This window comes from Littorina saxatilis, linkage group LG7, assembly GCF_037325665.1.
Source record: "Littorina saxatilis isolate snail1 linkage group LG7, US_GU_Lsax_2.0, whole genome shotgun sequence".
Lineage (NCBI taxonomy): Eukaryota > Metazoa > Mollusca > Gastropoda > Littorinimorpha > Littorinidae > Littorina > Littorina saxatilis.
Genome location: NC_090251.1, coordinates 26551765 through 26569690, shown reverse-complemented (window position 1 = coordinate 26569690; position 17926 = coordinate 26551765). Strand labels below are relative to the sequence as shown.

Below are 17926 nucleotides of genomic sequence, written 5' to 3'. Positions count from 1 at the left end.
CCCGCAGCTGCCGTGTTTGTCCCCCGTTTGTGTTTGACCACCGACCCTGCACACTCATGTTTATGTCCTCTAATTGGCTTGGAGCTATTTTGCAGGAACCGTGGAAACAGTAATTGCAGGCAGCGCCATGGACAGCTTCTTGGACATCAGTGAAACCATATATATATCCTTCACAAACTCATTGCTGTTCAACACACCCATACACATCGTCAACAGAACCAATAAGACAAATAAAATTCAATTTTAATGGAATGCGTTTATGGTTCCGTCAACCACTCCAATAAGACAAACACACATATTAACAATATAATGACACCACCAAAACACCTGTAAATGTGGCACAATATGTTATTTATATTACACTTACAACAGAAGTGTTTAAAAGCTTTAGCATGAAACGTTTGAACACAATCTAACTTTTAAACACACACATATAGTGAAAAGAATACACACGACACACACTGCATTCAGTCTCACACACCAACACCAATTGAAGTACAACAAATCAAACCAAAACATACATTGCACTGGGTCCTTTCTCAAAGACATAATTTTATAAAACTGAGCAGATTATTGGCACTCACACCATACCACGGGTACGTTTTTGTCCTAAGTAAAATAAAAGCAAACAAATCAAACAAAAACATACATTGCACTGTGTGCTTTATCAAAGAAATGTCCAACTGAGCAAATTATTGGGCCAGGCATTTTGTTTTGTGCCGCCTCAGCTGTTCGCTGTGTCTGAAAGGCATCATGCAAGCCTTGCACAAATAATCTTGTTTCTCTGTGTGTGTGTATTGAATTGAATTGAACTTTATTTTACAAGGATTTAGATTTAAGGCTACGCCTTTTCTTACAATCTGTCCTTGGGACGCATAGACACACAATTATATAATTAAAAAAAATAAAAATTAAAATTAAAAATTAAAAAGTTAAAAAGTTAACCAACAAAAGGAGGTCGGAAAACGTGATAATAAAGATGACGATGATGATGATGATGACGATAATGATGATGATAATGATGATGATGATGATAAAGATGAGGCATGAAGAGCATACATATGTGGTTATTCATAAAATCAAATGCATACTATGCAGGTAATTATAAATACAAGCTGGTGGCAATCGAACATGTAGCAATAGAGTAACAAAAATATGTTCAGAATATACAATGCACAGCATATTTTTGACGTAATACTAAGTTTGGTAAGTCAAAAGGCGTTAAACTACTCAGACATTAAGTGGTTTTTTACACATTTTTTAAAACTTTTTAATGACTTTAGGTGCTTAAAGGATGATGGAAGTGAATTCCAAACTGAAGTACCCGAAAAAGCAAGACTGGTCTTATACAGGTCAATTCGTGGAATTGGTGGGATCAAGTTGACCGACCCATATCTGTGGGTAGCTTTATTAAATAATGATGTAATGTAAATCGGCACTTTACCGTGATACAATTTATGCATGAAAATGGCTTTGTTTAACTTGAAATGCTTTTCCAGTGGAAGAAAGTTAAGCATTTTTAATTTCATATCTGTTGAGGCATTATCCTTTACGATGAGTTTGGCCGAGCGACGATAGAGAGAGTCTAACTTTTTCAAGTGGACATCACTGCTGCCATCCCAGAGCGTCGAAACATAATTAATGTGAGGCATTACATGAGCATGGTGGAACATTTCCAGAGTCCTTCTGTCGGTATATTGCTTTAACTTGGATAGGAGGAAAACGTTCTTGGCTACTTTCTTGCAAATATGCTGTATTTGTGCCTGCCACTTGAATTCACAATCAAGAATTACCCCTAAAACGCGATGCTGTTGAACTTGTTCAATTGATTGCGTACCAATAGTAAGATTTAGTTTGAGTGGAGAAATCTGATGTTTTTGTCTGGTTCCAAACACCATACTGTAGGAAACATGAGAATACAATTGCAGCTTTAATGCAAAGGTTTTGTTGCAATGCACGCATGAAAATGGGTTTGTTTCCTTGTTGCAGCTGTGCCTAGATGGGTTGAGGCTCTTGCGGCAGGCAAAGCCTTTCCCACATTTTTTACAAGTGTGGGTTTTTTGCCCTAAGTGGATTTTGTTGTTGTGGGCATTCAGATCCACTTCTCTGGAGTACCTTTTCGTGCACTGACTGCAAGCAAACTTCTTCCCATCCCCTTCTTCGATGTGCTTGGTTTTGATGTGGTGTGTCAGCGTCCTCTGGTGTTTGTAAGTGATACCACAATGTTCGCACATGTGATTTGTCGAATCAGCACCTATGAACGGTAAAGACAAAGAAAAAGATTAAACAAATTTAAAAGTACACGTTTTTGTGTGTGTGTGTGTGTGTGTGTGTGTGTGTGTGCTGCGACACTGAAACAGTACAAAGGGAGTATAATGTGGCATGTAACATGAAACAGACATTTCCATCAATATTTGCCTCATCAGTGTAATGTATTTATGGTTATAAATAGAAAATTAACAGGATCTGACAGTCTTTCTCATTCAAATTTTGTTTTAAATAGTAAATTAATTAATTAATTACAAGATGATAACATACACGTCTATATTAACATGAAACTTATAATACGTACTCTTTTTTTTGGGCGTCGACATACTTTTTGGTGGGGTTGTCACAACTTCTATGGTTTCACTGATGTCCAAGAAGCTGTCCATGGCGCTGCCTGCAATTACTGTTTCCATGGTTCCTGCAAAATAGCTCCAAGCCAATTAGAGGACATAAACATGAGTGTGCAGGGTCGGTGGTCAAACACAAACGGCGGGCAAACACGGCAGCTGCGGGGGCAAAACACGGTAGCTTCGGGGGGCAAACACAGAAGTTGTAGGATAATTCTCATTCTCCGAATGCTTTTCGCTGTCTGCAAGGTCCTAGAAGCTTGAAACTCGGCCTCAGTACTGCAGAAAGGTTCAGGTTTATGTGGAACTGATGGCAGTTCTTCACATTAAAGTTTACACCAGTAATTTGTTGCGAATGCTACGAAATTTGCTTCTGTGCAGTTACAGGCGTGATATTTTACAGAATCACGGCTATAATATTCAAAATATGCACCCAAAAAGTACATCGGCGTGTAGAAGAAACACTAACAGATCTAACAAGACATATCTTAATGTGCAAAGTTACGAAATGTTTATAGAAGAAGCTGTTTTATCGAGACACAAACCGCACTCAACTTACCGCTCCAGCGTGCGGGGTGCAAACACCCGTGCGGCACGCAACACACCGCTGCAAAGGAGTCTACGGAGTGGATCAACGGGGAACAATTCATGAACAATTGTTTTGCAGAAATGTCTAGTGACATTCCTTGATATTATTCCAGCAAAAAAAAAAGACTACCACCGTAAAACAAAAACAATGGTACGTTTTTTAAACTTTTCTTCCTTCTTCTTCTTATTTCTACCGTCTACAATACGTATTATTACTCTTTATCTATATACGTTCACGTAAAATGTTGATTGCTGTGATATCGATAAACCTTCATAGATTTGCAATAACTTGAACGGAAAAAAAGATTTGAAACGTCACGTGTATCCAACAGAAAAACGCGAAATCCATGCAGGTGCCATGCGGCAATGATGGAACACATAAGAGAGTCAAACATGGAACAGTGTTCCAGCTTTGCCGCATTCTGTTCCATCTTACCCTCATCAATCAATAAACAGAACACTGCTGTTTTATTCACGTATTCAATTCTCTTTTCGGTTTTGTTGTGTTTTTCCTTTCTATAAGTTTTATTGAATGATTGATTGATTTGTTTGACAGTATTAGTGAGACCCGAACGGCGGTGGATACCAGAAGAAATGGGCTGCGCTTTGTCGGCAGTGAAAAACGGAGATATGGGTTTGCGTTGCGCATCAAGAGCATATGGTGTTACTGTCACAACTCTTAAAAGTCATTAAGAAGGAAACAAACAAATTTGCAAAAGAAGAAGTAAAGTTCACAGGAAGACCTTCTACATTAACACCAAAGATAGAACGGCAAGAACAAATCAATAGCATTCTTGAAGCTGAAATAAATTTGCCAACGTCACCCCCATCGTTGTTTTGTACACTGTACGTGGAGATTCTGGTCATTATGATTGCTTGGTGTCAGCAGCAAATGTAAGCTTCTCTGCAGCTGATGTCCTGCAACGCACAACCACAAGCTCGTCGAAGAGATCATCACGAAAAAAACCCAATCTTCTCCTTACAAGCAAAAGCTGGAGATTTCACTTGCAAAAAGGCGTGCAGGTCAACAGAAAAGAGGAAAGAATGAAGCAACACAATCTTCTGCTCAGAGAAACAAGAGGGGAATATCTTCTGATCAGAGGGAAAAAAGGAGAACATTCTCGACGATGCGTTCTATCCCGGTGTAACACGAAATTTTTACTCCACGAGAAAATGACTCCGGAGTAACTTTCTCGTGTTACACCGGGACAATGGTGTTTCCCTTCCAGGTTAAATAGGTCAACTTTCTCTGTTTTCTAGGTCAAAAGAATGAAGAAGGTCATCATCACTCTGTCCTACAAGCAGACTTCGATAACACTGGAAAGAATGAGAAAAGGAGGGCTAAAATACCCCGACGCGCTTGTTGGTGTCTATGTGTTATGTTTAATACGTACTGCCCCCATCCCCTCCCTCCGCTGCGTGACTTAATTGCGAAGAGTCACTTTTAACACATAAAATAATTACATCAATGAAAAAGTCCCCACAGTCACGCCACACATACACACACACACATATAGTGACACACACACAGTGACACACAGAATTATTTCAACTGGCAGAGGCTTCGTACGCTCATGATTGTGTCCAGAAGGGAGTGAGACGGATGTCAGCAGATGGTTTCCCGCATTTCCGGACAACAAGGCGAACAGTTGTACCGCACGTGCGTTTCACTAGCTGCGGACAAGAATTTCTCTTTATTTCTGGTTTTGCGGTTTTGTAATTACCTATATGTGTTGGCTGACCTGAGTAATCAGTGAGTCTTATCAACGTGTTGGTCTGTACAGACGGCCGGCAGTCCGTCCGTAAAAGACATGAAACAAAACAAATTAAAAGCATAACGTTGACGTTTTCTCGGGTTTTTTAATTTTATTTTTTTACCTTGAGCTTTTAAAGTTTAACATACTTGAAGAGTGTGACGACTTCCAGACATGACCAAAGCCTGGTTGATTCTCGTCAAATTTCAAGATTTGTGCGCGGTCGAGTTTGGGTAATGAAATGGAAACTTGGTTATTACAATACGATACAATACAACACATCACAATACAACGCAATACCATACAAGTCATTAATAATTTTTGATCTCAAATGAGAGGTTGTGGCTGGCCATGAACACATAACAGTATTAAAATACATCAATATAAGCAGCCAAAATGAAACAGTAAAATGCATCAAAGTAAACGTCTACAATTTACACAGTTTTTAACACACATAATGCCAAGTCAAATAATAATACACATCGAAGTGCATACTAATACAATTTACAAAGTTTTTAACACACATACATACATTTCAAAATACATAGTGCACAAGTAAAAAAAACCCACTCATTTTGCAAAATAACTCAACGTGACCAATATCGCGCGCGCGCACGCACACCGCGCTATAGTGGTCACTGGTTGAAGTTGAACAACTGTCGAGATCGGTGTCAAATCCCATATTTTGGTGAAAAATACAAATTACATTAAATATTTCTGTATTGATCTATCCATTCCAGTTAGTCTTCCTTTGATCTTTTTTACGATTGAATGCACACAGACATGCACTCCGTTGTAGCTCGATCAGCCGCCTGAATGATATAAATGAGTTTGTGTCGGGCTCTGACGTCATAGGACTCCAAGAAGACAGATCTATACAATGTTCAATCGAACCATCACAACATCTTTTATTAGCTTATTTTTCTCAAAAATCCTTGTCCAAAGCTTTGGAAACGCACTATACGTGAGGCTTTCTATCCCTAACCGGACTCGATCGCTGGTGTTTGCAGATTTTGTACAACGGAATGGGCGCAGTGGCGTGGTGGTAAGACATCGGCCTCCTAATCGGGAGGTCGTGAGTTCGAATCCCGGTCGCTGCCGCCTGGTGGGTTAAGAGTGGAGATTTTTCCGATCTCCCAGGTCAACTTATGTGCAGACTGCTAGTGACTATTAACCCTCTTCGTGTGTACACGCAAGCGCAAGACCAAGTGCGCACGGAAAAGATCCTGTAATCCATGTCAGAGTTCGGTGGGTTATAGAAACACGAAAATACCCAGCATCAGTGCCTCCCCTGAAATCGGCGTATGCTGCCCGAATGGCGGGATATAAACGGTCGTTCACGTAAAAATCCACTCGTGCTTATGCATGTCTCTGTCCAAACCAACTCCATGACGCTACTTGTCAAATTGACACCAACCTGCAAATCATGTAAAGTCGTAGTTACACCCCGGAACATGCCCCTCGTGGTTTTACCGTGAAGGCGTCTACCTGTCTCTTTGTGTGTCTGTGTGTCAGACTGTCATTTTGTCTGTCTCTTTCTTTCTGTCTGTCTGTCTCTTTTTGTCTCTCTGTTCTCTCTCTCTCTCTCTCTCTCTCTCTCTCTCTCTCTCTCTCTCTCTCTCTCTTTGTCTGTCTGTCTGTATGTATGTCTGTCTGTCTCTCCCTCCCCTCTCTCCCCCCCCCCAACCCCGCAAGACAATAGCGCATAACACAAGATGGTAAAATGATACGATCCTAAACACACACACACGCTCTGAAACCGTGGGCACACACTCACACACACACACACACACACACACACACGTCACACACACACACACACACACTTATGATGTCTTCAAATATATGTTTTTCGGTCAGTATAGGTGACTACTACTACTACTACTTCTACAACTACTACTACCAAAGAGTGTTACCCTACGGAAAGTCCGTAGGGGAACACTCTTTGCTACTACTACTACTAATCGTCCAAGCCAGACTATCCTTGTACTGTACATGTGTACTGCAAGTCAGACCAGAGATAGCAGTACACAGATGTCATAAAATCCTTGGAATGCCTGACCATCGTGTACTCTAAAGTCACAAAGGACTCAGTGTGTGAGAAGTTAGTGCGGTCAACGTGACGCGTGCGAAAGTAGACCACACCGTTTTTATTGGCTCGCTTGAATATGGATAGGCACATCTCAGCGAGGTATCCTTCGCCACAGCATAGGTATCCTTGGCACAAAGGGTCAAAAATCCAAAAAATAAGGCCTTTAAGGAAATAAGGCCTTATTTCTGGAAATAAACCCTTATTTCCAACAAATAAGGCCTTATTTCCAAATTAAGGCCTTATTTCCTTAAGGCCTTAAAAAATATGGGCTTACAAAAATAAGCCCTTATTTAAAAATAAGGCCTTACGAGAAGTAAGGCCTTATTTCTGTAAGGCCTTAATAAAAAATAAGTGCATAAAAAAATAAGGGCATAAAAAATAAGGGCTTAAAAAATAAGGGCATAACAAATAAGGGCATAAACAAATAAGGGCTTAAAAAATAAGGGCTTAAAAAAATAAGGCCTTATTTTTTGGACCAATCATGAAGCTGAGTAGAGGCCAACACACATACCTCTGTCGAAAATCGTCATCTTCTGGCCTGAATGCAACTCCGTGCCGCAAATCAACCAGGGAAAGAGCCGTTTCGAATGTCCGGATGCGCAGTAGCGATGCGCACAAAAATAAGGGCTTATTTTTGTTAAGGGCTTATTTTTTTAAGGGCTTATTTTTTTAAGGTCATAACAGAAATAAGGCCTTATTTCAGTAAGGCCTTAAATAACAGAATTAAGGCCTTATTTCATTATGCCCTTATTTCCTTATGGCTGTAAATATTTAAGGCCTTATTTCTAAAATAAGGCCTTGATTATGGAAAATAAGGCCTTAGTTTAGAAATAAGGGCTTAATTCCAAAAATAAGGGCTTATTTCCAGAAATAAGGCCTTATTTTTTTAAGGGCTTATTTTTTGGATTTTTGACCCTTTGTGCCAAGGATACATAGGTCTACATCTCCGTTGGAAGTTACCGAGCTGCTGGATTTTACTCAGCTTGTGTCAGTTACTCCAGATAGACGTGTCAGTGAGACGGTGCGATGACGACGAAGATGATAGCGACGAGGGGTGATGGTGTGATGCGATGCTGTGTCGTGCTACTGCTGCTACTGTTGGGTAAGTCGGGACTGTTGTTCTGTGTCACTGTGTGGACCACTGAGTTATAACTTATATACATGTATAGGCTGGAAATAATTCAATGGTGTGGACACCTGTCGCATGCCAGTGGCAATGCTCGTTTGACAGTGTTATCCACATAGTTGTGCTAATTTTGTGGGCAGAGAAAAAATGAGCGTGTTAATTAGTTGACAGTGATATTTGTTTTAAGGTCATGAAACTGGCGAGAACACACACACACACACACACACACACACACACACACACACACACACACACACACGCATACACACACGCACATACACGCACATACACGCACACACGCACACATTAAAAAACCTCCTGTTTGTATCCGATGTCAAGGCCCCAAAACAGGGCTGGTAGGATGTTTTTAATGTTTTCATTGTTTAACGTTTGTTATACATTTACACATGCGTATGTGGCTTTATATATATATATATATCTACTAGATGAATACCCGCTTTGCCGGGTACGGCTGCGCCGGGAAGAAGTTGAGCCGAATACCCGGCTGCGCCGGGGAACCGGCCGGCGCACCGCACGGAGGAAGGGAGACAAACGCGGCTGAAAACACTGGAGAAGATAAGGAAGAGTTAATGGGAATGGATCGAGAGAAAAACCAAAATCGGTTCAGCGCTGCGCGCAAAAAACCAAAATCGGTTCAGCGCTGCGCGCTGAGAGCACGTGTTGAAATATCTCATCGATGAGGTTGTGTCCGGGGTGGGGTTGTGTCTGAATACGGTCTCCAAATTTGAAAAAAAGATCCACCGAGAACTTTGGCTTGGCATCGCGGACACACACACACACACACACACAGACAGACAGACAGACACAAGTCGTATATATATATATATAGATACTAGATGAATACCCGCTTCGCCGGGTACGGCTTCGCCGGGAAGAAGTAGAGCCGAATACCCGGCTTCACCGGGGAGCCGGCTTCGCCGGCGCACCGTACGAAGGAAGGGAGATAAACGCGCAAAACACTGGAGAAGATAAGGAAGAGTTACTGGGAATGGATGTACAGAAAAACCAAAATCGGTTCAGCGCTGCGCGCTGAGAGCACGCACGTGTTCAAAATTGTCCACGATTGTGTCCGGGGTCTACCTGAATATGCCCACCAAATTTGAAGCAGATCCATCGAGAACTTTGGCCGTGAATCGCGAACACACAGACAGACAGACACACACAAGCCGTAATAGAAATTCTATATATAGATATATTGATGGGAAGTCGCGCGAACTGTGTCCCGTGGATGACGGAGAAGGGTAACTTTCCTTGGAAAGTATGCAAAATAAAATGTTGTTCTTTTTGATAAAATAAATGTTTCAAAGGTCCACAGTTCTAGGGTCGGGAGGACAAAAGCGGGTTGGTCGGGGAATCAAAAACAAGGAACCCCCCCCCCCCCCTCCCAGGTATACCTGAGAAATGGTATATTGCTATGTATTTTGCACCTCGCGTCGGTAATGGACACATTTATCTTTGAGTAAAGTGAGTATGCCAGAAATAAATAAAATATGAATACGGAAACGGCCACCGCAGGTACAGTTTTCAATGTCAGGATCCCAATTCTGTTCATCGTCATTTTATTTTTTATTCTTTTTATTATTATTTTCTTTTAATTTAAGATGGCGGTTATCTAAACGTCTTGCATGGAACAGACTAGGGAATTGACATTGACATTTTCTCTTCCTTTGTAATCTCTGTACTCACGTACACTACCGAGTACTGTAAACTTGTCTTAGTTTATAAAGGCGGAGCTAGAGTCTGGGTGCAAAGTTGCATTGGCAACAACATGTGTTGAACTGCGAACGCTGAACTTTCCTGAACCATGACTTCTGGCTCAGTGACGACCATGGGGTCAATATAATGCGCACTTCTTTGCCTAATTGTCAGCTCGTAAACACTTGACAGTGCACATCTATCCACATAGCTGAGTCATATAAATACGTCATTTCCTCTTCTCACTCTCTCTTTGAATAACAAATCCCACCTCGGTTTCTCATTCTCTGTCTGCAACTTTCTTTGTCTGTCTAGCTGTTTCTGTCTGTCTGTCCGTCTGTCTCTCTGTCTGGGTCTCTCTCTCTCTCTCTCTCTCTCTCTCTCTCTCTCTCTCTCTCTCTCTCCTTCCTGTTTTATTATCATCTAATGGTGTGCTTTTGTAACATTTAGTCAAGTTTTGACTAAATGTTTTAACATAGACGGGAAATCGAGACAAGGGTCGTGGTGTGTGTGTGTGTGTGTGTGTGTGTGTGTGTGTGTGTGTGTGTGTGTGTGTGTGTGTGTAGAGCGATTCAGAGAAAACTGCTGGACCGATCTTCACTAAACTTTTGGCATGAGGGTTCCTGAGTATATCCCCAGATATATTTTTTTAAATGTCTTTTATGACGTCATACCCGTTTTTGTGTGAAAGTTGAGGCCGCACTGTTATACGCTCATTTTTCGATCAAATTTATTGAAATTTTAGCCAAGCAATCTTCGACGAAGCCCGGACTATGAGATTACATTTCAGAAACTCTCATTTAAAGTTTTATGAAGATTGTTCCAGTAGTTTTCTCTGAATCGCTCTACACACACACACACACACACACACACACACACACACACACACACACACACACACACACATACATACACCACGACTCTTGTTTCGATTCCCCATCTATGTTAAAACATTTTGTCTAAACTTGACTAAATGTAAAAAGCAGGTGTGGAACAGACAATCCTTTACGTCGGAGTATGCGCAGCTCGTGATTGGTCAGCCAGTAGCGAGAACTTTGTTTTTACACCCCCGGTATAGGGGTGTGTATAGGATTCGGTCGATGTGTTTGTTTGTTTGTTTGTGTGTTTGTGTTTGCATATAGATCTCAAGAATGAACGGACCGATCGTCACCAAACTTGGTGAACAGGTTCTATACATTCCTGAGACGGTCCTTACAAAAATTGGGACCAGTCAAACACACGGTTAGGGAGTTATTGGTGGATTAAGATTCTACAAGGACTTATAGAGGGACATATTAATGGTCAAAGGGAAATAACCTTCTCAGTTGGTGGCAGTGAGAATGGTAAGGACGGGGGTGTTTTTCCTACCTCGGAGGAATTTCTTGTCGTGTGATTGTGTACATCCAATACGGTTCCGTTGCAAACGTTTTCTATTTCGATCCCCCCTCCCCACCCCCCTGTGGAAATGGGCTGTTAACCTACATGTATATGCAATAATCCATCCCATCCTATCTCCCATCCCATCCCCCATCCCATCCCATCCCATCCCATTTCGCTCTCTCTCTCTCTCTCTCTCTCTCTCTCTCTCTCTCTCTCTCTCTCTCTCTCTCTCTCTCTCTCTCGTTAACTTTCTTGTTTTACTATCATTTACAGTTGGGTTTTTTGCTCTGTGTGTATGGTGTTCGTTTTAAATCTTAACCCTTGTAAAATAAAGTTCAGTTAAGTTTAGCTCTGTCTGGCTGGCTGTTTCTGTCTCTCTGACTGTGTGTGTGTGTCTGTCTGTCTCTCTGTCTCTCTCTGGCTGTCTGGCTGTTTGTCTGTCTCTCTCTTTCTCTTTCTATCTTTCTCTTTCTCTCTCTCGTTTTTCTCGCCCCTTAACTTTAAACAAACACACAAACAAACACACTAACAAACAAAAACAAAAACAAACAAGCTGACGAACATACAAGCCACGTCCTAATTCAAACATTGTTGTTTTCTTTCCTGAGGTAAAACATCCCCCTTCCCACCAACTTCTTCTCGAACAAGCAAAACACAAACACCAATTGTCCAAACCGCGCGATTTGACTCGCATCTAAATCAAACATTCCCATCCATAATACTACCGTAAAGTACCTTGTAAACGGGCTGCAGTGGGGACACGGGGGTTGAACATGGATACCGTCTCTGAGTCTGCATATAAAATTCACCCGTGTTCGTCCCGGCCCGGGTTCAAACCCGCGACCCTAGGACCACAAGTCGGCCATTGCTCTACCAACTGAGCTACCGGGCCCCCTATCTCGAAGGTTATTGAAGCTAGAGCTTTGAAGCGTAGCACACTTCTACGATTATCTTCTGACATGTCCCCCGTTTGGTTGCGCTTCGTCATATGTTGGGGTCACAGTGACTAAATGTAAAAAGACAGAATGACTGACAGACAAACAAACAGACACAGAGAGATTGAGACAAACAGATCAAGAAAGCGGACAGACAGAGTGTGACTGTGAAAGTCACAGGTGGGAGTTTGTCAAAACGAGGGGAGAAGAGTGAATGACTTATTTATATATGACTAAGTTATATGAATTAATTTAGCTCTTTCAAGAGTTTACGTGCTGACGTGCTGAGGTGCACGAGAAAGTTAGCCTACCACCCAAACGGGAGCAAGCCGCAGTGTTGGATTGGTTGGAACTGAGATTTGTTGTGATTTCCAACCTGTAAGACCCCGCAGTTTGTTCTCTGCCGTTTGGGGTGGCACCCACTTTCGGTTCTTGCACCAGAGCCCTGAAAGCAAGAAGTGCATGCGCATTAGATTGACATCTCATCCGTCCCATCGCGTGGTGTTGTTGTTGTTGTTGTTGTTGTTGTTGTTGTTGTTGTTGTTGTTGTTGTTGTTGTTGTTGTTGTTGTTGTTGCTGTTGTATCTGACCCCTCTCTCCATTTTTCTATGTGGGTTTCAGGGGTGACTTCCGGCCAAACACAATGCAATCAAAAAATGACCGAGTGTTCTTCGTTGCTAAGCAACATTGCCACGGAACTCACACCCCTCGCGACACCACCCTACAACGCTACAGCACTGGATACCGCGTGCAGGTTAGAGTCACACATCGTTGTTGTTGTTGTTGTGTTGTTGTTGTTGTTGTTGTTGTTGTTGTTGTTGTTGTTGTTGTTGTTGTTGTTGTTGTTGTTGTTGTTGTTGTTGTTGTTGTTGTTGTTGTTGTTGTTGATGAGAGAGAGAGAGAGGTAAGGGGGGAAAGTGAGAGAGGAGGAGTAGGGAGAGAGGCATTATGTGTGTGTGTGTATCCGTCGCGATATAACCTTCGTGGTTGAAAACGACGTTAAACACCAAATAAAGAAAGAAAGTGTGTGTGTGTGTGGGTGTGTGACGCTCTCCCTATCGCTCTCTCTCTCTCATCGTCTTTTTCTCCTTCTCCCTCTCCGTGTGTACAGTTCAGCGAGGCAGACCATGACGAACTGTGTGAGGGAGGCCAATGAATCATGCAGTGGTCAGCCTGAGATGCTCGGAAACTTGACCACTCTTGTGACCTCACTCGACTTTTTCTGTGGACCAGGTCAGTTCCTTCTTTATAGTAAATAGTTACCCCCCACCACCCATCCCCCCCTCTTCCTGTCCCACCCCCGTTAATAGTTTGCACTCGCCGTTGGTTTGTCTGTCTCTTGTGTCTTATCCTGTGAACCAGAATGTGACATCACATGCAGAATCCCGATTACATGCCTCGACTGTCTGTCGTATCTTATCCAACTAGCTTTCTTTCATGTCACGTCTTGTCATTGTTCAGAATTGCATGACCATGCACTTTCCATCTTATCTTGCGAGTTGAAATTTAGACTGCAGTGTTTCTTTTTGAGCAGCATCTCCGCAACATGTTACAGTGTGTCTCATGCCTGGAGTTCGGTTCGCCGCATGTATTGTACCGTATCACTATCTGACACTAGCTATAGTTAGTCTTATCTATGTCGTGTAGCTTTGATCTGTCCGGTGAAAGCCACCACTTGTATGAATTGTACCGTATCACTATCTGACACTAGCTATAGTTTGTGTTATCTATGTCGTGTAGCTTTGATCTGTCCGGTGAAAGCCACCACTTGCATGTATTGTACCGTATCACCATCTGACACTAGCTATAGTTTGTGTTATCTATGTCGTGTAGCTTTGATCTGTCCGGTGAAAGCCACCACTTGCATGTATTGTACCGTATCACTATCTGACACTAGCTATAGTTAGTCTTATCTATGTCGTGTAGCTTTGATCTGTCCGGTGAAAGCCACCACTTGTATGTATTGTACCGTATCACTATCTGACACTAGCTATAGTGTGTGTTATCTATGTCGTGTAGCTTTGATCTGTCCGGTGAAAGCCACCACTTGCATGTATTGTACCGTATCACCATCTGACACTAGCTATAGTTTGTTATCTATGTCGTGTAGCTTTGATCTGTCCGGTGAAAGCCACCACTTGCATGTATTGTACCGTATCACTATCTGACACTAGCTATAGTTTGTGTTATCTATGTCGTGTAGCTTTGATCTGTCCGGTGAAAGCCACCACTTGCATGTTTTGTACCGTATCACTATCTGACACTAGCTATAGTTTGTGTTGTCTATGTCGTGTAGCTTTGATCTGTCCGGTGAAAGCCACCACTTGCATGTATTGTACCGTATCACTATCTGACACTAGCTATAGTTTGTGTTATCTATATATGTCGTGTAGCTTTGATCTGTCCGGTGAAAGCCACAACTTGCATGTATTGTACCGTATCACTATCTGTCACTAGCTATAGTTTGTGTTGTCTATGTCGTGTAACTTTGATCTGTCCGGTGAAAGCCACCACTTGCATGTATTGTACGGTATCACTATCTGACACTAGCTATAGTGTGTGTTATCTATGTCGTGTAGCTTTGATCTGTCCGGTGAAAGCCACCACTTGCATGTATTGTACCGTATCACCATCTGACACTAGCTATAGTTTGTGTTATCTATGTCGTGTAACTTTGATCTGTCCGGTGAAAGCCACCACTTGCATGTATTGTACCGTATCACTATCTGACACAAGCTATAGTTTGTGTTATCTATGTCGTGTAGCTTTGATCTGTCAGCTGAAAGCCACTGCTTGTCAAGCCGCCTTGCTTGAGGTGCTGCCGACAGGTCCCCCGTCAGGGACTGGGTCTGAGACAACAGGGGGTGTGGACATGCTACCGCAACTCTGCCCGTAAGTCGGTCTTCTTTACACCTTGCCTCCTAACACCCCCCCCCCCCCAAAAAAAAAAAAAAAAAAAAAAAAAAAAAAAACACCCAACAACCAAAAACAAACCCAGACACACAACCGAACTCATTTACGCGCTTAGGCGCGCGCACACACACTCGCATACATAGACAAGACACACACAGATACGGACACACACACACGCCTACACACTGACACACATAAACACAAACACACACCCACGCATGTACGAACACGTACGCGCGTACCCACACAAACGTGACTCGCACACACGCACACAGATAAACACACGCACACACACACACGCACACACGAATATTAATATATATATGCACACACACACACACACACACATACACACACACACACACACACACACACACACACACACACACACACACACACACACACACACACAAACACATACAAACACATACACACGCACACATTTACATGCAAGCACACACATTTTCTTTTTTCAAATTTCTTTAATTTTTTTTAGCGGTTGGAGGGAGATGTGTTGTTAGATGCCTGTACATATATAAGTTTTCCATGCACCGAAACTTTGTAAACAAAAGTTGGCCTCCGCATTGTGCGTGTGCAGTCTGTACGAGCAGGCCAGCCAGTGTCTTCAGGCCTTGACCGCTACTGACAAGTGCAGGGAGGTGGAGGCTGTGAAAAACATGACTTCCGCCTTTGCCATGGCTACGTCCGGCTGTGCTGCTGTCACTGGTCAGTGTGTGTGTTTGTGTGTGTATATGTGTGTGTTTGTGTGTGTGTGTTTGTGTGTGTGTGTGTCAGTGTGTGTGTGTGTGTGTGTGTCAGTATGTGTGTGTATTTGTGTGTGTGTGTGTGTGTGTAGTGTGTCTGTGTATCTGCGTATGCGTGTTCATTTGCGAGCGAGCGGCCTTCTACCTTAATAGTAACTGTAGTTTGCATGTTTATGTGGTACTGCTTGTGTATGCGTGAGTGTGCATTGTTCGCTTAATTTAAATGCAGGCGTTTTTGTTTGCATGTTAACTGAATGGTAAAACTGTAAATAATTGCCTGAAGAATAATGCTACCTATTCGTGTCTTATTTGTGTTCACGCCTTATCCAATGCACATGTGACTGATATAGCAAAGTAAAGGGAGTTAATACCTGTGTGTGCAGGTGGTCAGGCGTGTCCGCAGTCCTCTGCGTGCTTTTCCGCCTTCATGCCCGCCGCCGAGTCCGCGGGACAATGCTCGTGAGTCAACTTGGCAAGCCGCCCGAATGGTCATTGCTAGATCGCCCTAATTATTTCTGTGAACACTGGTATTTATTAAAGGCACAGCCTGGTTAGATCAGTGGTGATGCCAAGAGTGGTTCACAGAGACGAAAGCTGAATTTTCAAAGCCAAAACGTGCCTATTTTTAACCAGTTAACTAACGTTTGAACGAAGAAAAACACTCACAAACCCGATTGAGTTATTTCCGCAGTTCGTCTATTGAAAAAACCCTAAGATCAGGACTCCATCTTTATGCAGAGTTGAGTATTGTGCTTTCAGGGCCATGCAGACCTGCGTGGGGTGCCTGAGTGGCCTAAAGGGCACGCGTATCTTTATGTAGTCTGTAGTATTGCTCTTTCAGGGCATGTGTATCTTTATGCAGAGTTGAGTATTGTGTTTTCAGGGCCATGCAGACCTTCGTTGGGTGCCTGAGTGGCCTGAAGGGCACGTGTAGCTGTATTCAGTGTGTAGTATTGGGCTTTAGGGCACGTACGTGTAGCAGTATGCAGTGTGTAGTATTGGGCTTTAGGGCACGTACGTGTAGCATTATGCAGTGTGTAGTATTGGGCTTTTGGGCACGTACGTGTTGCATTATGCAGTGTGTAGTATTGTGCTTTCAGGGCACGTGTAGCTTTATGCAGCGTGTAGTATTGTGCTTTCAGGGCACGTGTAGCATTATGCACAGTGTGTAGTATTGTGCTTTCAGGGCACGTGTAGCTTTATGCAGCGTGTAGTATTGTGCTTTTAGGGCACGTGTAGCTTTAAGCAGTGTGTAGTATTGTTCTTTCAGAGCACGTTCAGCTTTACGCAGTGCTGAATATTGTGCTTTAAGGGCACGTGTAGCGTTTTGCAGCGTGTAGTATTTTGCTTTCAGGGCCATGCAGACCTACGTGGGATGCCTGAGTGGTCTGAAGGGCACCTGCACCTTTGACGAGTCCAAGATAACCTTGACTGACCTTCAGTCTTTGACGACCTCTGTGTGCAAAGGTAAAGTACCCCTGCCTTTTCTCTTCAACGCACTGAGCTTAGTCCTCCATAAAGCAAAAGTTAAACCGCTGAGGATTCAGGGCCGGACCAAATGAGTTGTAAGGGGGGGGTTCCTCCTTTTTTTGGGGGGCAAATCAGCGAAGTGCAGTGGCGAAGCCACAAGCGCGCGCCTGCTAAACAGGCGCGCGAACTAGGGGGGTCCGGGGGCATGCTCCCCCGGAACATTTTTGAAAAACGGTTAAAATCTGTGCAATCTGGTGCATTCTGGGCCTTGTTTTGAGGGTTAAGAGCAGCATTGTTTTGGTGCTAAACCTGGTATAAAAAAAAAGCCACTCAAAGCAAGGTACATGCTTTTTCCAGGGGTGGGGTTCCGGAACCCTTGGAACCCCCCCCTGGGTCCGGCCCTGGGATTCAGAATTCGGCTGACTTAACAACCGACTTACCGACCATACACTCAAACTAAGCAAACAACAAAATCAAACAAACGAAGAAGCAGAACATTTTTAATCCCGCAAACCAATTATCTGCACAGAGGTTTAGCCTGGATTTGTTGTCCAAAATAATACGAAGAAGAAA

The 17926-nt window shown here is 42.9% G+C and overlaps 1 protein-coding gene across 1 annotated transcript; it reads left to right on the top strand.

Annotated features, from left to right (window-relative positions):
• The first annotated feature begins 8012 nt into the window (after nucleotides 1-8012).
• On the top strand, nucleotides 8013-17445 carry LOC138970165 (uncharacterized). The gene is made up of 7 exons (XM_070342655.1): nucleotides 8013-8151; nucleotides 12828-12960; nucleotides 13318-13439; nucleotides 14972-15098; nucleotides 15718-15845; nucleotides 16267-16342; nucleotides 17238-17445. Exons 1-7 carry the CDS (start codon nucleotides 8076-8078, stop codon nucleotides 17443-17445), a joined length of 870 nt encoding a protein of 289 aa, XP_070198756.1. The 5' UTR covers nucleotides 8013-8075.
• The last annotated feature ends 481 nt before the right edge of the window (nucleotides 17446-17926 follow it).

Bases quoted from the DNA above. Each gene is read 5' to 3' on its own strand.
- LOC138970165 (XM_070342655.1), top strand. From the start codon at position 8,076: ATGACGACGAAGATGATAGCGACGAGGGGTGATGGTGTGATGCGATGC. The intron at 12,961-13,317 runs GTTAGAGTCACA...CCGTGTGTACAG, and splicing joins GCACTGGATACCGCGTGCAG to TTCAGCGAGGCAGACCATGA. The intron at 15,846-16,266 runs GTCAGTGTGTGT...CTGTGTGTGCAG, and splicing joins CGGCTGTGCTGCTGTCACTG to GTGGTCAGGCGTGTCCGCAG.